The sequence below is a fragment of the Lepisma saccharinum genome, chromosome 5 (assembly GCF_977018435.1).
Source record: "Lepisma saccharinum chromosome 5, izLepSacc3.1, whole genome shotgun sequence".
NCBI classification, from domain to species: Eukaryota; Metazoa; Arthropoda; class Insecta; order Zygentoma; family Lepismatidae; genus Lepisma; species Lepisma saccharinum.
In genome coordinates, this window is record NC_139233.1 from 6630585 (window position 1) to 6651815 (window position 21231).

The 21231-nt window shown below is 35.6% G+C and overlaps 1 protein-coding gene across 22 annotated transcripts in view; it reads left to right on the forward strand.

Moving 5' to 3' along the window:
• Positions 1-21231, forward strand: part of sls (sallimus) — an 854140-nt gene that overhangs the window by 799765 nt on the left and 33144 nt on the right. For 20 of the 22 annotated variants that reach the window (XM_083122061.1, XM_083122066.1, XM_083122072.1 and 17 more), the window contains 8 exons: positions 2000-2110; positions 6090-6269; positions 9396-9528; positions 13224-13403; positions 16533-16786; positions 18070-18182; positions 18979-19135; positions 20660-20926. In XM_083122061.1, coding sequence (XP_082978187.1) covers positions 2000-2110; positions 6090-6269; positions 9396-9528; positions 13224-13403; positions 16533-16786; positions 18070-18182; positions 18979-19135; positions 20660-20926 — 1395 coding nt within the window. The remainder of the gene's footprint in view (positions 1-1999; positions 2111-6089; positions 6270-9395; positions 9529-13223; positions 13404-16532; positions 16787-18069; positions 18183-18978; positions 19136-20659; positions 20927-21231) is intronic. The other 2 variants (XM_083122070.1, XM_083122084.1) reach the window with 1 other exon arrangement.

Sequence of the window (21231 nt, forward strand, 5' to 3'; positions counted from 1 at the left end):
TGACTGTGACCAATATTGTCTCTTGTTTCTTTTAAAACTTTAGAAGTAAGTTAATAATACAAGTTTTCTTGTGTACAACATAATTTCGCTTTCTTTTGCTAATTACTGTAATACTATGCACACAATCGCTTATCTTACATTAATTTTAGTCCTAATAATCATAATTATTAACAGGAACAACACAAAAGTGAACATAAATTTCAATTTTTCACATCTGCAAGAACTGAAAGTAAAATTTGGCATTTCAAATTAATATGTTGCTTCGTGATAATGCAATTTTATTCCATTAATTTAATACTTTGCAGCAAAAGAAATGAATCCATAAAAAATGAAATCTGAAATTTTATTGACTACAAGGAAACCAGTTCTATTGTATTGTGTATTGTTATATTATCATCATAGATTTTAAATGGATCATATAATTCTTAATTCTAGTAAAATAATTGATCACAACTGATAGAAATGTTTAACCAAACAACAGAAATAGTACATATTTCCAGTTAATGATTATGAAACATAATGAATCTCTGCAAACAATTGTTTCTGTTGTTTATGATTATCAACAGCACTGATGCGTAAGCTAGGTTGACTTACAATTGTTTTCATCAATTTGATTCTTCTTTAAAAAAGATAAAATTGTATAGGTAAATTAAGAAACAATATAATTCTAAATTGTAGATAAATTCCTTTAATATCATGTTGTAGTTTAACTCGTATACTCATGTAAAATTTAATATTTGAAATATTAAATATGGAAATATTTCATATGATTATTAGGACTACTCATCTTGAAGTTGTTCTGTTCAGAACACTAACTTAGTTAAGTGTTTATTATATTTGATATTTTGTGGTTTGAATTAATTTATAAACTCATAATAAAGTACTAATAAATGTTTATATGTTTATTAACTTAATGAATAAAAGTACTATGACAGGTAATTTTGTTGCACAAGTGTGGATTAGTCCTCGTAATATATAAAAAAAAGCCTGAGATTTTGGATGTGTGTTTGTTCCCTAATATTTCATAAATTCATTCAGTGACAGGTTCAGGAAGAAAATAGTTATAAGCAGAGATCAGATGCTAGGTAAAATGCTTATATTTTATTGTTACAGGTGTCATAAGAATGACTTAATATAAGTTCAGGGTATTAGGGTTTTGCACACAAAAGTTTATTTTTCGTGTGTTAGTGTATGATCCCTATTTTTTTTTTTTTTTTTTTGTATAATTCCTATAAATATCTATTTACCTAATTTTCAAAACTAGCTTTACATTGCATTACAGCAATTGAAATGTATTGTAGTCAATATTTTCTGAATGCGTTATAATTCCACTCTTGTCATAAAAATTTGACTTCATATTCCCTTTAAATTTTTGGCTATCCAAAAGGATGTGTTTTTCCAAATTCATACATGGCCTGTAAAAGACTCCACAAAGAACTTCTTGAGGATCAAAGCAAGACTGACTATTTAGAGTCATAAATGACTCATTTTGTCAGAACTGCAGGGTACTAAGTCTGTTACAGCTTGGGCTTTCGTATGCAGGGTTTTTGAGACCATGCGGAACCTGTCGCTTTTTTTTCCTTTCAGAACGCAATGACTGCAGATCTGCATTCATCCTTTTACGAAATGTGCAACAATTAAATCATGTGACTTTACAAGTTCATTTTATTTTTACTATATTACTAAGATAAGAATCCATGGTGGTCAAGTCAGTAGAGTATCTGTTAGCCAAGAGGGTGACCCAGGTCAATAGTGAACATTGAAGATGATGCAACAGTATTCATGACACAATCAAGTTCTTTTCTTAACTTTTTTGTTTTTTCTAAGTGTTCTTGTCTTGGATAACATTAAATGTTTACATTATTTTGCTTCATAACTGTACTAAGCATTCAATAACAAGAAAGCAACATTATATATTGTCTGGATATTTAAACCACACTTGTTTTTATGAAAGATTAATATAAATATATTATATAACAATGAGGTATTGTTGTTGTAGAAGAAATTGCGGAGCCTCCACAGTTTGTTATGAAGCCAAAGAACCAGAGAGTGCTTGAAAATGAGAAGGCAAAGTTTGTATGCATAGTGATTGGAAATCCAACCCCAGTGGGTATGTTTTCCTAAGAACAGAAATTCTTCTTCCTCCCAGATAAGGACTTAATGTTATTTGTATACATATTGCGATTGGCTTTTTTTTAGGGCTAGGTGGCAGAACAGCTGCAATTTGAACCTCACCCTCTAGTAAAGAATAATTGAATTGAATATTTGAGATGAACATGGAAAATTTGACTTGAAATGAAAGCTTATTTCAAGTGGCAATTTTCTTAAATAAGCAATTTCGAACAGACAGTTCATTTTGATTAGTTCTTTTAATTGCAAGAAGATTGCGCTAGTGTCTAAAGGTAGCCAGTAGCAATGCTTAAGCCACAGTTTTAGTTACAATATAACCCTATGTGGCGTAAACTATTTTATACGGTAATGTTTCCATCAAGATAGCTGACCCTTCTGCACTGTGATTAGAGAACACGTGCATTGGCACCAAGAGGAACAAGTCACAGGTTTTGGTCATTTGGTAAAATCTGTATTCCTTAGGCCTTGAACATAATTAAAAATAACTAGCTTGCTGTTTACTTCTTTTCTGCCTGCTTCCCAGGTTGATGAGATAGTTCCCTGAGTTTCATGCAGATGGTAGGAGTGTTTGCAGGCAAGAAGTTGGTTGAAATGAATATAAGAACTTACCTAAATGTGTAGGTTATGCAAATTATGGGAACTTAGGTGGAACATTGTTGGGACAAAATGCCAAAGATCGTTGCTTCATTTAAGCTATTTATAACATTAAGTCCTTGATCTGGAGACAAAGATTTCTTGAAAAGAATTGCTTTCAGAAAATATTCTGAATTTTTTTTCTAAGAAATTTATGAAAGAAAACAGATGAAGTTTGTGATGGCTGATATTAGGTTCCAGAATGACAATCGCTTCAACTCCTACACCTTTACAACAGGTAAAAGAATCCTGTTTAGCAGTAAAAGAATGTTTCCTGTGTGCAATGGAAAAAGCTGTTTCCAAAAATCTTCATTACCTTTTATGAATGAAGCATGAACGGTAAATATATACACACATTCAAGAATAAGTAAATATATTACATGATGTGGTGAAACTTTGTAAGTTGGACTATCTCAAATAAGCACTTTTCTTTGTTAATTGTGCTTTCATCGTTGTTCTTCCAAGCTAGGCCTAACTGTAGTGCAAAAATATTCTATGCCAAGGAATATTGAAGGAATTGAATATTGAATTCTTTACTCAGAACATTTGCTTTGTAGATCTAAAATAGATTAGGTTGATCATGTGGAAAGAAGGTTATAAACCACAAGCATTTATTAATTACACCTTTCATTAAAACAAAAAAAAGTCCAGTGTTCATGACCTGATTTTGATGTTATTTCATTCTATTATCAGATAGTAGTGATAGTGATTTTTTGAATTGCATCTGGCATATTTAACAACTTCTAAATTATTACTTTAATATAGGAAAAAAATAAATTTAAACCATAACATAAATTGTAATTAGGTCTTGTTATTATTGAACACATAGGAACAACCAGAAGAAACATTAAGCATATGAAAAATATTTAAACATTCAATACATCTGTGACTGGAGATTTAATTTAGAAAGATTTTCTCCTGTGATCTTCATATAGATCTTATATTTGGCAATAAATGATTTGAAATGTTAACATTACTAATAGTAATGTTATTAATTCACACTTCAATGTGTGTGTTTCATATCATCGTGTAATGTAGATCCTGACTCTAAATATGACAAGGAATGATTACTTCTTAAATATTATGCAATACTTATAAAGCAATGGAACTGTAAGATTATAAGATTGTTTACTTATTTTGGTCTAATTCATGTAGATTCTACCTCATATTTAAATCTGCATGTTGCTCCAATTTTTGCATGAGATCACACTTAATACTAGCTAGAATATACTTACAAAATTTAACATTGTGTGATTATGCATTTTTGTTTTAAATTGTAAAATTAAATTCAAAATAAATAATTTACATGTAATAATACTGAGAGTAAAATGGGTAAATATATGGCACAGTTTATAAGAACAGCTAATCTTCGTGCTGGAATGGATAGCACAGTGTGCTGCTATGCTAGAGGTCCTGGGTTCGAATCCCAGCTTGGGCATGGGTGTTCTTTGTATGTGTCCATTCATCGAGTTCATCTTATTATCACTCACATCATCGCGATTATCCAAAAGTGGCAGAAAAGTGAAGTAAAATAAACCAAATAAATCAAGTTAACAAGGACAGGTGGTGCCAAAATTATTACAATATATTAAATTTTCTGAAATTGTATTGTATCCTCACCTTTCTCCCAACCATGGTAATAAAATGAATGAAAATTAGTTAGATTGGAATATTTTTGATGCAATAGAGAGTTAAGGACTTCAGCAGATTAAAAAGAAAGTATTCTTAATTTTAAAAAAAACTTCATAAATAAGAATTAATTAGAGTTACAGTTTGATCTGTACAACTATAAAGAATTATGGTGGTGGTGGTGGTGTGTATTTGTATGCATGTGCACATGTGAGAGAGACAGATAATAAATTTCCTAAGATTTTTGTCCCAGGTTCAGTTCTCAGTGGGGTAATATTACAATGTTTCATCAGATTCCGTTTCGATTTTTAACAAAACTTTTCTTCAGATTTCAGTCTTCAGTTTAAAAGCTAGATATCAATACTCCACAAATGCATTTGGCAATTTCAATTAAACATATTACAAAGGCTGTCGCAGAGAAGGTGAGACTGATTTTTTCCTGGCTTGGCAACACTGCCTATGGTTTCGGCACTAGTCGCGTCATATAGGATGACTCATTCTGTTTCCGTAGCAAGTTGTCACATGTTGCGAAACCACATTAGTGAGCAGCTGTGTTGATTTACGTGGAACGTGTTTCGTTTACCCCTCCAGGTTTTTGTGTATAATATTGCTTTTCGTGATGAGCATTCAACATGAACAGCGACATGCCATAAAATTTAGTTGGCATTTAGGGAAAAGTGCTGCAGAAACATATGCAATGTTTCAATAGGCATATGCCGATCAAGACAGACTGAGTAGAGCTACAGTATTACCAAGGAGTCATTCAGACTCTGAGCCAGCACGTAGCAAAAAAGAGGCCGCATTTGAAGAACTCCTTCATATTGCACCACAATAACGCACGCCCGCATACTGCACGGGCTTTTCAGGAATAGCGACGAAGAGAAAAAGATAAATTTTCCCACATCCAGCATACAGCCTGGACCTTGCACCTTCGACTTTTGGCTATTCCACTTTTAAAGGCCGCTTTACGTTTTTGTCATTTCATTAACAACAAAGAAGTGATCACTGCAGCGCAAGTTTTCTTCAGTTTGCTACCTGACAACGAGTTTTCAAAGACATTCACAGTGGCAGGAGCGTATGGACGCTTGCTTAGCTGTCAATGGTGCCTATTTTGAAGAAGATGTACGTCTACTCGATATGGCTTATTCAGAATAAAAATTTTGTGGTTTGTAATTTTTTTTGTTTCATTTTAATGATTCTTGGAGGGGTCCATGTACATGCTTGTCTTTTAACTGCTACGCAGTCACGACTTTTTGACTAATTGCGCTCATTTTGGTCTCAATCGGCAGGTAATGAACCAAATTTTCACCCCAGTACATTTGCTAGCCAGTGGAGGTCGTTGTTTTCCTATACAGGAATTAGTCTCACCTTCTCTGCGACAGCCTTTGTATTTCATAAATGTTTCCTTTGTTTATCTCCTCAATTCCCTAATATCAGCCAATCACCTTATTTATGTTTCAATTTTGTTAAGTAATAAATTAAATAAAAAAGATAATTCTATAGTCATTTGATTGCAAAGCTTTTTTTAATGCAGAAAAGAAAAATTAGCATGTTATTGTTCAGTAACAAAAGATTTTCCTTGCCTAATGCTTTGCAATGCTCAAAATCACTTTTAGAGCTAAATGTATATTCTAAAGAGTGTTTTCTAACATTATGCTTCTGCATGCTAACACAACTAGCGCTTAATCTGCTTACAGTCCAATGGTATGCTAACAACACTGAAATTGTACCTTTGGAACGCTTTGCAACAAGTTGTGACGGTGACTTGCATATGCTAGAACTGAGTCCGGCAATGATTTCGGATGCAGGGACGTACGATGTTGTGGCCACAAATGCAGCAGGAATGGCTGAATGTTCAGCTGAATTGATAGTAGATGGTATGGATATTATAGTTTTACAATGTAATTTGTGTGTACTGAAGGTTTATCAAATGTGGAGGTGACATAGCAAATGCCATGTCTCACCATAAGTATCATTGGGGGAGGCTTGCAAAGGGGTGCCTTGTGCACCATTTATAGCCAGGTTTGCACTTTCTTCAGGAGGTTTCAGACAGACACAAGAAGCAACAGCTGGGGTTCACACTGGTGAGACAAGCGAGAAGCAACATAGTCTATAAGCAAACATTTACCTTGCATGTGTGAGCAACAGACCGGGGCTACACGATGCACACCTTTGAGAAAACGGCCCAGTCTGCGCAACATGCAAGCAACACGCCCAACTTGTTGTGTTGCTTTGGTTTGAAAGGTTGCATTGATTACTGAGGGTTTGCTTCCAAGTGCCATATGTCATTTGTTGCTTGTCACCTGTCGTGTATCGCTTGTCTCTTTGGTCTGAATGCTCCCTTCCACAGCTCCAAATTTCATCATAATGGTAAGAATAATAAAAAGATAACTGAATATATGTGAAAACAAGCTTATTCCAGTACATATTGGAATATATTCATTTTCAGTGATATTATTCATGTTCAAGATGTAACAAGACTATAACTAATGATGCACTGTATCTAGTTTCTTAACTAGCATTCAAAATACTGTAATAAATGTTAAAGCAGCTATAAGTATTCTTTGCACATATAAATTAGTTATGAAGTTAACCTTTATATTTTTCATTCTATATATTTTACTTGCGTAATACATTTATAATACCTTTAAGGCATGTAAGGGAAAGAGCTATTCCATAAGTAATAAAACATGCAAAGCCAATCATGTAGGCATAAGTGGTGTAACTTTTATATAAGGTCTCTGGTCAACAAATGCAATACAAGAGTAATATATATTCATTAATTTTTCAAGTTTAATAATGATTGGAATTTATAAATTTGGAGAGAATTTTGCAATAAGTTCTCATATTACATTTTGAAATGTTAATTCTGGAAGTGTGGTTGTCAAGTCTTTAGGGCATCTGCCATGTGGGAGACCCTGGTTCGAATTTGTGTGTTGGGTGATAAGGTGGGAGTTTTTCAGACTTGGTCCCTGCATAAAGTGGATCAGGAGTTCACCTAACCTCCATAAATGGGTATCCAGAGGTAAAGGCAGCCAGAGCATTTTGCTGATCCCCTTCAACAATGGCAGAAATCGAGAATGTGCGGGGCCCTACCTCCACATCTCCCAATATGCCTTAATGGCACTGTGCATTTTGTATGGGAACTTTACATTTTTATATAGGTACCAGAATGGCCCTTCCATATAACAATCTTGTGGACGAACTTGAACAAGATTTCCTGGACTCACAACCCCTGAAACCACTCCTCTGGCTCAGATTCACAGATGATATCTTCACACTTTGGATGCATGGGGAACCTTTCCTATCCACCTTCCTGAACCAACTTTATGACCTCAGCACCCTCAAATTCTTGTGGTCCTATTCCACTATCCGAGTTACCTTTGTATGTAGATGTGTACATTGGAGGAGTTCAGCTGGCAACCTCAATCTCCAACACCTCCAGTGCTCATCCTTACCACACCAAAGAAACCAACCTCTGTGGGAGTGTTTTTATCACAGTGCACTACAATGCCTAGGGGTCTCGAGTTCAAATCCCATGGCTGGGCATAGGTGTTCTTTGTGATTGTCCCTTCATCAATTTAGTCATATCATCACTCATCTTCATCTTCACGATTGTAAAGCAACCAGAAGGAACAGAACCTTCGGCCAAAAATCTCCGGGCACCTTCCCCTCCATCGGTTCAACTAGGGCCATAAGGAAGCATGCTCCACTCTGTCCCTCCCCTCCTAGTGGGAGTATGATGGTCATGGGTCTGTGCAAGTTCTTTTCCTGTGCTTCCACTATAGTCAAAAGTGGCAGAAGCAAAGTAAAATAAACCAAATGAATCAATCAACCAAAAAAGTCCTATTGACTCTAGCCGATATAACCTGAATTCCTCCACCACATTGCAATACAATTATAACCAATGCCTTCACAAAGCTTTATTCAACCATGGCTACCCCTCCTCCTTTGTAAACAAACAAATAACTAGCTCACACCACTAACAAAAAATCTGACGCCACCCTTCCTGCGTTAGTAACCCACCCTGAGCTCACAAAAATCAAACACACCCTCAATTCCCTACCCTCATTCACCACTGGACACAAGAGGTATCCTCCTGCTCATAAACACAACAAACCGAGTTGCAAGCCCTGCTCACTTCCCACACCCTTCATATTCACACTGCTGTGGGCAACTTCACCATCTACCATAAAGACACTTGCCACTCCTCGCACCTGATGTACATTCTCATCTACCAGAACTGTGATGGCCTTTACCTGGATGAAACTTCAACCTTATTGAACCTAGAATCAACAATCACCATTGCCACCCACATCAACAACCATAACTCTACTTTCAACTATGTTTTTTGAGTAGTCATTATACACCAACTACATCTATCAACCAATACATCCTCTTGTAAATGCTGGGAAAGATCATACATGCAGGTTATGCACCCTACCATAGCTCCTAGACTCAACTTAACCTTTCAGTAACACCTTCCATCTAAGCCACACATTTCTGATATTTTCCATCCCGCCCACCATCTAACAGCAACCCCTGTTGAAAGTGCTTTTGGATAATGCCTGTTGTTTTCTTTTTCCCATTGTCTGGCTACACTGCAGTCCAATGCGATGTTTTTCAAAATATACAAGTACTCATTTTGTGTGGAGTTAAGTGTGTGTGTGTGTGGGGGGGGGGGTGAGTTACAGAGAGAGAGAGAGACAGACAGAGGCCTTATTCATATACATCACAGAATGTGAAAGAAAATATTTCCATCATTTCACAAAACTTCTTGCTTGCATCATGAGGAATTATATAATTCACATCAGAAAGTGATAAGATCCAATCCTTAGGAACTGCCTGTTTTTGATGTTATGATTAATTTATAGTGAAATGCGATGTATCACACAAACTTTTACACATGACAGTTAAAAATAATTCTGGTGATTGTTTGAATATTTTATTCAGTGTTGTATTATCACGATTTTTACCATATTTTTGTGCAAAAAATTTTCCAGAGTTGCCTGGTACAAAACCAGAACCACCAATGTTCGTGGAACGCTTCCAAGAACAGAAAGTTCCTGCAAAGGGCACCCTACGGTTAGTTGCCAGGGTTATTGGCAATCCAACACCGGATATTGCTTGGTTCAGGTACGTTTAATGTCCTGCTTTCTCTTTAGAATAATAGAATTAATCTGTAACTTGTAGCATTTTTTTCGAAATTGTTCATTTGTGAAATGAACTAAATAGCTCAATGTTGTTGCATGCTAGAATTCTACCATGTCTCTGACCCAGATTTTATCCATGGGGTGGGTGATTTCAGATAGGACTTTTTCAGCATGTCTCTGCATGAAGTGGCTCTGGGGTTCAACAAGCCTCCAATAAATGACTACCTGGGGACTAGCATGTAGGGTAAAGGTGGTCGGAGAATGTTGCTCATCGCATCAACTCCACAAACTTCCGAGATGTTGCAATGGGCAGGGGATAGCAGTGGCATGCCCAAGGGGAGTTGGTGGGGCTCATTTCCCCCCTTTGGTACAATATTCCTTAAAAAACAGCATCAGAGGAAGGAAAAGATGGCAAAATGAGGGCTGACGACTAAAAAAATCCTGGTCATGCCATTGAGGTGTAGCTTTACCTTAAAAAAGGTAACCTCAATTGTTATTTTAGACATGGGCTTAAAACAAGCTTTGCACTGCATATAACGTGATAGGTATCAAGTAGCTTCAGTGCTGATGCACCAAAAGTAATTTTCATTCAACTGTACAGATAATAATGATATTTCATCTATATGTTGTCTTATTAACTGTCTAGAAACAATTTCAGTCATGTTGGTGTCTTAAGATTTCTCCAGCATTTCTCAAACCAACAAGATTCTGTCTTCAATGAAATCTGTCCCGGATGTTATCTTAAACACCTGCTTATTTGGATTGGCTGCTGTCTCTTTTGTATTGGTTTGTGGTGTTCCAATCATTTGGCATCTATCTCTGACCTTGTTCCAATTCTATTTTGGCCAGTCTGCTCTGTCCATTTGCCACGCAGATGTTTTCCATCTGATCCTCTCTCCTTGTTAACTCCTCCACACAGCTAGACTTTATTTTTGAAGTGTTGAGCGACCAATCAGTATTGTTCTTTCCAGCACCCACAAGTTCCTACGAATAGTTCTAATGGGACCATATACCGGAACAGTTCGCATTTTGATATTTATCAATTTTTTACATTAATTCCTGTACAGTGTACATACCAATTGATCTCATGTTGTGCTTATTGAACTCTGGATCGATGCATAGTAATGATAGTGTAAGTATTCAAACTATTATTCAAACTTTAAGTTCATTATATCTTGTGAAAGTTGAAGAATTGTACAAGGGTTCTTTCAAGAAAACCATTCAATTAACACAGCAACATGACACAATGTACCTATAAATAGCCAATGGCATGTGATTTCATGGTGATGCCCATTTCTTCTTGCTCCAATCTAAAACAAGCCCTGCCAGATTGCTAGCTTGGAACGCACCCAATTGAGACCAAAGACGCTCAGTGTGAATTTTGATGGTGTTGTGAGAAGCTCCAAAGAACGGATTGTGTTTCCATTACATGGTTTGTCAAACTAACTTGAGTGTTTAGCATCTAAGGTAGGAAAGATACTTTTATTCATTTTTATGCCGGATGATGCCAGAAGAAGAGCTTGGATGTTGGCCATCAGGAGTAGATTTTACTAACTTTTTGAGTAACATGTCGTTCCTACCAGGAATTAGAACTAACTTTGTGTATATAGAGAAAATAAATGCTGGAAAGAACATAGCAATTTGTTAAAATGGGATTGCTGCCCTCAAAACAGAAATCGTGAGCAGCTATTATGAGCGATTTATACTGAATAATAGGAAATTAGGAATAGATAAGGAAAAGAAACATGTTTAAAAAGAAAATAGATTAGGCTGAAAACATCATAAATCTTGATGTCTCGTAAAGCGACAGTTTTCATTCTTATTCATGTTTCTCTTCCATCTTTTTGTTTTTTATGAAAAATAATAGAAAATCTTTGTGATGTTATGTCTAGTTAATAGCCACATTGTCTACTGTTAAAGTGAGAAGTGAAACCATATATGAAAGAGCTTTGCTTGATTCTGATTTCTCAGAAAAAAAAATATCCTGCATTTGAATTCTTTCCTCCTATTGCTAGTGCCTTGTTGTCATAAATAAGCAAAATTCACTGTCCATTATACTGGGTAATTTTTAAGCAGGGTAAACCTGGGAAATAGAACACACGCACAATGGGGATGGGAAAAATGAATTGATACTCTTTATCAGTAGCATGTGATATCAGCATATTGGTTTCTTTGCAAATGTACCACTAATTTTACTGTAAAGATATAAATTATATATTTTAGTTTTGTGAAGTAAGCTTCTTTTCCTAAGGCAAACATTATTATACAGTTACCTGATTACAGTGGGGTGCAATGTCCTTCAATGTCAGTTGGTAATACTGTCCAGATCCAAGCACACATGTCTGGAATCTCCCATGCCTAGGCAACTGAAAGTATCGGAATCAGTCTGCCATGGGATGTTTACCAGTTCATACATGAATCATGGCAGTGGAGGTGTTCATCCTAACAGGTTTAATTCAAAAGATGCAATGGGCTCTGCACAGAAAACGTGCATCCTCTGACCTGAATACTTCTGTTTCCACACACTGCTATTGGCTGTCCATTGTCTTACCAACCTCATTATTCTGTACCAATGCAGCACAGGTTGATAGTGTCTTCATTGGATAATCACAGTAACTGCTGCGCATCCTGAATTGAGTGTGTTCGGATGAACACCTCCACTGCCATGATTCACGTCTGAACTGCCCAATGTTCCGTGGCAGACAGATAGTGACACTTGCATCTGCCAAAGCATGATAGATTCCTGCATCCTGGCAGGGTTGCCAACTGACATAGGTAGACACAATATGCACCACATTGTACAGACATTAATTAGAGAAGTGAATGAATAATCCACACCCTTTATGGAATCTTTGCAATTTATATTGGATTTGTAGAATATTTGTTAAAAAAAAAAAAGGTAAAGTGTTCCCCTGTGCATAGCACCACGGCATGAAGGCGTATAGGGGGTGTGGGGGTAATCAGAATCAGTAAATTTTACATCAGAATTTTATCATTGTTGGCAAAAATTTTATATCGTTCCATCCCTAGATTTTACACAATGAAAGATTATAGCTCTGTATCCATCATAGCATATTTTGTGATCACAAAGAAGTCAACTGTTCTACTTAACACTGAATGTAGGTTGATACATGTGATTATGGAAATGAATAGAAGGAGCAGTATAACGTAACCAGTTCAGAAAATGTGCTTTGGTAGGAATCAAGCAGTGAGAATCTATTGCACTTTCTCTGGCATGTGTGATTGAAATGTGTGAGGCATTTTTACATCTTCAATCTTTATCATCACCGATATATGTGTTCAAGAGGAGAAAATTCAGACATCCTTCCAGTTTTCAACTGAATGTTAACCTGCACTGCATCTGTGTTATGGCAAAGAAAGGAACATTATAAACTTATTACCACTATCAACATGATATTAGTACTATTCTCAGAGATATTTGGTTATTATAAACCCAATACTTTTTCTGTATATTGAAGAATAGTAAGAATTTATTGTAGATGCAAAAAAAAATAGTGAAATGTGCAGGAAGCCTAGGTGTGATGCAAATGTGCTCATTTCTGTGTACATCAGTCAAAACCATGTGGATTGCACAGTGGTATGAATGAGTATTCTTATCACCAAGTGTTTAGGTTTGTTTTTATTGCAATTACTTATTGTTTCTAATTTCATTTCCAGAAATAATAAGCGCCTGAAACCATCCAAGAATGTTACGGAAAGCTTTGATGGCGAGAACATTGTGTTGGAGATTGCAAACGTTGATTCAGAAAAGGATGCAGGCGACTACAAATGCGTTGCCAGCAATCCCGTGGGGAAAGCATCCCATGGTGCCCAAGTTACTGTGGAAGTCGACAAAGTGTAAGTTGATTATTGATGCTATTCCCATGCATATAATATTTTAAAAGATTTGATGAATGTGTTCACCAGTGGCGTATACTGGGTTAAAAACCTGGGCTATCGCACCATATCATAGTGTTCGATGTACAAATAATTGCTGCTGGGATGTTGTTGTTTTTTTAGCTCAATTGGGGTGGGGTGTTTGAAGTGATGTGGCATTGTGATTAAAAATATATGCCTCATAAATAAAACATGGAAATGTACACTATGTCAGTAAGGAAAGAATTTAAGAATTTCATTCTTATTTGCATAATTAAGAGGCCCATATTGTGAAATATTTACTTAGGCCTATATACGAGAATGAATATGAAACTTCTACCTACCTATTTTCACGATTTGAAGTTCACAGCCTCCTTGTTGGCACAGTGGTAACGTCGTTGCCTTGAAACTAAGGGGTCCCAGGTTCGATACGTGGTGGTTAGGATATCACTTTAACTGTAGGTTCGATCCCCATTAGCTTATCTGCACATAAAGTGGACATAAAAGAAAAATCCACAACGATTTGGAGCTAATCATCATACGTAAGCCGAATAGACAGCTTGTTAATTATGACCTTATTTCAGTTCACTACACAACACAGCACATATCATTCACAAAAATACAATCCACTCACTACTGTATTCACACGCTGCCTCTAAATAAATTCCACGCACCAAGGAACCCTTAAAGACCACTCGACGAGATCCAGACTAGAACTGGTTCTTGTCATTTCGGTAATTTTTAGATTCACTCAAAACCGTTCCTGGTCAGCCAACAATTTTCTCCTCCCCATTGTAACTCTAGTTGTTTGAAGGTCAACGATCTCTTTTTCAACTCGTCTGCAAGCATTCAATGATGCCCTGCCATATGCCTGACTTTCCCCTTGCCTGCGATAATTTGGCTTCAAAATTTCCCGTTCCTGGGAAAATTTAGCTAGACAAAATTGGTTTGCAACATTGATCCAGACTGTTGAGGAAGTTCAGAGGGAATTTTCCCATCATATGCAACCCTGTTCCCTCTCCTGTAACAGTTTGGTTCCACAATTTGCTGTTCCTGGGGAAATTGCATGCTGGGAAAAATTGGTTTTGAACACTGATCGGGTGATCCTTAAGATAGCTCTGTCACGTTTGCCCGTCACCCCGTAGAGTTGCCTGCCAGCAGCCTCGCGAATTCAAAGAAAGTGGGCAATGTTTCCAACTCCTAAGAAATCAGGTTCATCTTCTTATTGAAATGAACAATTTTATGCACATTTCTGATAGATATTTTTTTCTGTACTTTGGTCACTGAGTCTGGGCTTCGCAGATAGCCTTGATAGCCCTGAATATACGCCCCTGGTGTTCACAGAAGTTGAATTCTTGAAGTTCATTACAGCTGTTGTTCCTTGTTAGCCATGTCCTAAAGTGAAAGTGATGTGCAAAATAACTTCCTGACGGGAAATAGAGTATGAAGGGGAGTGGCTGATTATGCCTTCTTTTTCCTTTTGGGCCATTTGGGAAGCTTGGCCAAAATTGTACATGTGGAGGGGATATTACTCCCATTAAACCCCTCTGGACATGTCACCTGAAGCACAAAATCATATCTGCAACTTAGGGTTGGGGAATATAATTTGGGTCATTACAAGAATGGCATATTTAATGTATCATGATAATAACATAAATTTTACCAATTGAATATAATCTGTAATGTGCTTCATAATTCATTGATATTGTTATTGTTCATTAAATTAGTAAAGTTCCTGAACTTTTTCCCAAAGCAAAACTTCCCAATTTTGTTAGTTGCTTGCAACCATGTAAAGACCAGTGCCACCTATAAAGCAACTAATTATAAGGACTGAAATAAACTTTTGCCACACAGAGAAAGAACTTAGTTTTGGTGAAGCCATGTGACTTTTATTGAAATGATCGTATTGCGAGTGAAGTATTTTGTACTTTCAGTATTTTACATCACTTTTCTACCACTTTTGGCTAATCATAACTATGAGGATAAGTGATGATTAGATGAAATTGGCTTGTGCCAGACAGACAGAATTCGAACCTGTGAACCTTAGTGGTGGGATTGAAAGTCGACCACTGAGCTGACACAAGGAAGAAAAAAATTGCAGATTAATTTCTTTGCAAACTGACACAACATTAATTTTATGGGATGACATTACACTTTCACATGGGTGCAACATTTACCCTTTTTCAACTTTTTTCTCATTCAGCACTGTCTCTGCATTGGCAACCAAAGCAACCTCTCCCCTACACACCACCCATTATTTCCATGACTTACAAGAAGATGCTATGGCTTGGGAAATTGATTTTGGGATAGGACTTGGCAGTCTAAATATCTTCACCTCATGAGATGCGCTTGAATAGCTTTGGCAGTTTGAGGCTCTTTTTCTCAGAAATGGCTGTATCTTGGCATATCACTATGCAAAACTAAAAATAATTTAGGTGCCAACCCCTTTTTCTCAGTAGTCATGTTTTTAACTACTTGTTAAGAAAGCCATGATTCCAACTAAGATAACACTGCACATTATGTTATCAAAAGTGACCTTAAAACATATAATTTATTTATTTAATATAAGGCTGGATTAGAAATAATTAATTCTTGTTCTGGATTTGCCTTTCTAAAGAAGGCTCAGCCGGTAATAGCATTCTAATATACGGCCAACTGACTCTGTGGTATCACTGTAGATTTTAAAATTCTGCTAGCAACAGTGAAAAAAATTATAATGGCATGTTTATTATGATTTTATGATATGCGCGATACAGAAAATAGACAAACATTAAAAAACATATACTGTACGCATTATTTTAGAAAGAAGGTAATGGCAATTTCTACAAGCGAATTCTAAATATTAAAACAATGTACTATTTCAGAACTGAATTTGAAAATTCAAGCACCAGGTTAAAAATCGTGGCCGGTGTCTACTCCTGTGTACAGGTGCCCTACCACACACAAAGTCCCATCACAAATTCAATTTCCCAAGCTGTAGCCTCTCCTTGCTAGATCTTTGTGAATATTTTTTAATGTTTGTGTCAGATACACTTTAAAATTGGACACTCCTGGTATAAGTTTTCAGAAAGCTACAGTCTAGTAAGTTAATACTGATGTTATTGATTGCAGCTCCTTTACGCAAGAACTGCAGAATGTTGAAGTTGATGAGAAGAGCATGCTTATCCTGGACTGCGAGACATCTCACACAGTGTCTACCACCTGGTACCACAACGACAAGGAGATCAGCGGAATGGACCATCAGGAAGTCGTACAAGAAGGAAGGCAGCACAGGTTGGTCATAAAGTACGTGACCACGGCTGATGCTGGCACTTACAAGTGCACCGTGAAGGACCAGGTGACAGAGAGCACTGTGACTGTCAAAGGTGGGTGGCATTCATTTCCTTCTGGAGATGCAGATGCATGGTACAATATTAACAAATGTAACAAAGGAACTGTCCTTATGAATGCAATTTCTGACCATTTACATCAAAATTTTCTTCACTTATGTGCAAAGTAGTGATGTCAAAACTGGTTTTTCAGAATAACTATAATTTTTTAAAAGCGAATTTTTTGTTTTTGTTTAAAAAGGATTTTTAGTTTTAAAAACCTTTTTTCAGTGTTTGATTTACAAAGAACCTGTTTTTTATGAAAACTGAAAACCAAACATATTTAAAAAAATCAATGGCACTAGTAAATAACCTTAAACCTTCTGATATTTTATTATATATTTCATCAATGATTGCACAATCGGATATTTGAAACTTACTCAATGATGATATATTGTTTCTGTACATTGAAATTGTCATTATAATCTGTACAGATAACATTTTATTGGATTCTAAAGTAGATAATATCGCAGCACAAAATTTAAGAAAAAAAACACTCCTGAAAACAACTTTAAGGCTTAAAATAATATCGTCATTAGTCTGTCTTTTCATGTACACCATTCATTCATTCATATTTAATTTTTCATAAACTGGAATAGACAGGTAAAAAGATAAAGTTTAGCAAACATAAGGTGTTTTTATTAAAATTATCACGAGGCTCCAATGAATCTTTCAATTGGACAATCTGTTAATCTTTCTACACCAGCTGTAAATATTTTTATATTTCAAAAACTACAATACCTTGAAAAGCAGCAATTACTATGCAAAAATACTGTTCATCTGTCCATATTGTCTACATCAAGTATATTTGTCTTAGTTGCTAATTTTAAACAGTTATTATTTTATTGATATATCACTTGGTGATTTATATTAAGTGTTGCATCAGACCTCCACAATGGCACAGCAGTATGCTGTTGCCTTATAATCAAAGGTCTCAGGTTTGATCTCTAGTGGATCAAACCTGATCTTCAGGTTTAGATCCCACAATAGGCCAAGTCCTGATTAACATATCTGAGCATGAAGTTGACTTAGAAATTAACTTTGAAGAACTTCAGTAAGTGTTGCATCATCACTCTTCTATGCATATTTTTCTGTTTTCTATTTTAAAAGCATTATTGAGCATATTAAATTTGTACATCAAGTTTCATATTTATAAATTTATTATTGCCTAATTTGAATCATTATTGAACACATTAAATTTATACATGGAGTTTTGTATTCATTCATTTTTTTGAAGTTATTGTCAGAGTTATTATTTTTTTTGGATGGTATTGTTTCAGAAGTGGGACCAGAATTTACTCGAAAGTTGGAAGATTTTGAAGTCACTGAACGCCAATCAGCAGTTTTGGAAGTAGAGGTTTCTTCAGATAAGGCTGATGTTACTTGGCATAAGGTAATTGGTCTTGTCTATTTCTATCTTGTTTATTTGCCATTACATTTCCACTTCACTAGGTTATCATCACAATGAGAGTGAATGGGCAACTTATGAAATAGATAATGGTACAGTGTCACTTCATTGTGAAGCCCCAATGTCACATGTCACTTGCCACTGTGGTTTGAAATCCCACTAGTCAGTACTTTGTCAATATTTGCTGATGTAGACATTATTAGTTTATCAGCAAAATTAGCAATAATCTGTTATTGCTATAAACAATCTGTAACTTGTGACAAGTCCTGTCATTTTGTTGTTATTTTTATGAATATTAGGGTAGAATTACCTATTTATAAACTTACTTTAGTTGATTTCATTGGATTTTTGTTACTTAGCATCAATTTTCTGCCACTTTTGGCAAATTTTGACAATGAGGATGAGTGATGATATGATGAAATTGATGAATTAATACTCATGAAGAGCACCCATGCCCAGACTGGGATTCGAACCCAAGACCCCTGGCATCATAGCATGCTGTGCTAACCTTTCTGCCATGGAGATTGGCTAGAAATTTACTATAGTGAACCAGCAAATATGAGTTTGTTTTCTATGGCAAAGCCACATACATTAATTAAGAAGGCTAATGAACCATCCATGTTCTTCATAAAGTATTGGCAACTTTATATCAATATAAAGTACAGTTGAGATAATTACAATTGGGGGGGGGGGGGGTGCCAGCAATTTACCACATGATGCTATTTTTCAAAATAAAAATAAAAATGTTTTTTCTTCATTTTTCTTTGTTCTGTCATTGCAGGATGGTGAACAACTTGTAGATTCCGATGAAAGATTTGAATTTGAGAAGAAGGGAAGGCTTAGAAAGTTGATAATCAGAAGCACCTCCGTGCATGATGAGGGTGAATACACATGTGCATTAGGGGAGCAAGAATGCACAGCTGAAGTAATCGTTGTAGGTGAGTGTCTTGTATATGTTCCTATGTTCTTCATGACGGGATTAATAATACTAACCTGGTAGATGTGCTAATGATTTTTTTAGCAATCAGTACACGATCGAATGAACCTCAAACAAAAGGTTGAATTCCATGTAAGAAGGAAGTGATGTCAGAGGACATGTCATTTTTCTTCGTGCATTCAAAATTAACTTTAAATTATTTAGGATTGGTTCTAAATATAGCCTTTCAACATGAACTCTTGACCAATCAGAGCATTTGGCATTGAAATTGATTATCCAAAAAATAATAAACGAAGCACTGAGGCATAAAAAAAACCTCTCTTTCTGTCGTGAAGAGCCACTGGAAGTGTAAATGTATGGTAGTGAGAAAGGACAAGAGAACTAATGGAACATTCTTGTCGGTATTTATTGAATCATGATTAGACAACAAAGAGTAATGTATAATTACACAGCAACTAGTGATGTGATAATAAATTAGACTCAACAGTGAAATGTAAAATATAATATTTTTGTGTAATTGATATTAAAATTGAATTTTAGATCAAGAAAATTTTAAAAACTACATATATATATCTGTGGAAATAATTATTTAGTGTATCTCGAATGAAAATATTTTGCATTGCTGTGATCACATAGTTTCTCTTCTAGTGTCTCAGATTACATTTATAATATCGAGAAAATACATTATGACAAAATTTTTATTTCTCTTTCATGCCCTATTCATTGCCATCTTTTGATAGAATGTGAAATTATTGCGAACGTTTTCTTTGATCATCTATGAGCACAGTTTCTGAAGCTTCAGGATTTCTAATAAGAACATTGTTCAACGCCTTTCAATTATAATTATTGATTCTTTTTGGATCTTGAGTGCTCTCTTTGAATAACAATTGAATCATGTACAAATGGCTTTACATGTTAGCCCTATGAAATAGTGAATTTTGTCTTCTTTTTTCCTGTCTCTACTACTGTATTTCATGTACATTGTCATGGTAACCACAATAACTTGAAAAAATAAAGTTCACGACTTTCTTAAAACCATAGAAATTATCTCAGTTAGGTTTATTCTGCAATATCGATCATTGGGAGGTCTCGCAAACTATTAGTTCTGCAAAATGTAGAATTTCCTCTATTGATAAATTTATTGATGATCTTTCTGTAACGAGGTAATGCATTGAAAAGGGGAAAGGGCACTAGTGTGGCTCTCAGTGAATCCATGTTATGTACTGGATACAAATTTACAATACTTCTTCCTTTTCTTTTTTGTTGTAGATGAACTGATAAACTCCACTCCCTACATAACCTGAAATAGCTGAAACACACTAGAAATGATGCATTGTGCTTCATGTTCTTTCAAGTAAACTTAGTAATCATTATTGGATTTTGTGTAAATTAAATTGATATTTTGAATTCTTTTGGTTGAAAATTACCTATGTTTGTCACTGTTTTGAAACTCTCTCCAATTTCTTACAAACAAATATTCAAACAGTTGATGTCTAATGATGTTATGATTATCACTTTATTACAGAGCTCCCACCAGAAATAATCACCAAAATGCAAGATGTTACGGTTGCAAAGGGTGAAAGAGCTAAATTTGAAATTGAGCTCACCAAAGGTGATGCCCTTGTCAGGTGGTTTAAGGATGGGAAAGAGATACAGTTCTCAGAACACATTCAGCTGGCCATCGATGGCAAACGCCAAAAGCTTATGGTTTACAACTCTCTTTTGGAGGATGCTGGTGAATATTCATGCCAAGTTGGAGAACAAACCTCAACAGCCAACCTCAAAGTGGAAGGTGAGTTTCTTTTTTGTAAGTCTTATTGCCATAAACTTTTTTTTTACTTCTTATCTCACATATTCTGACCACTGTTACCACTGACTACCAGTTCTTCTAATCTTTTTCACATTGCTTTTCCTGTTAGTCACAGATGTCACATTACTTTCCTCCTAGTCACAGATGTCACATTACTTTCCTGCTAGTCACAGATGTCACATTACTTTCCTGCTAGTCACAGATGTCACATTACTTTCCTGCTAGTCACAGATGTCGCATTACTTTCCTGCTAGTCACAGATGTCGCATTACTTTCCTGCTAGTCAC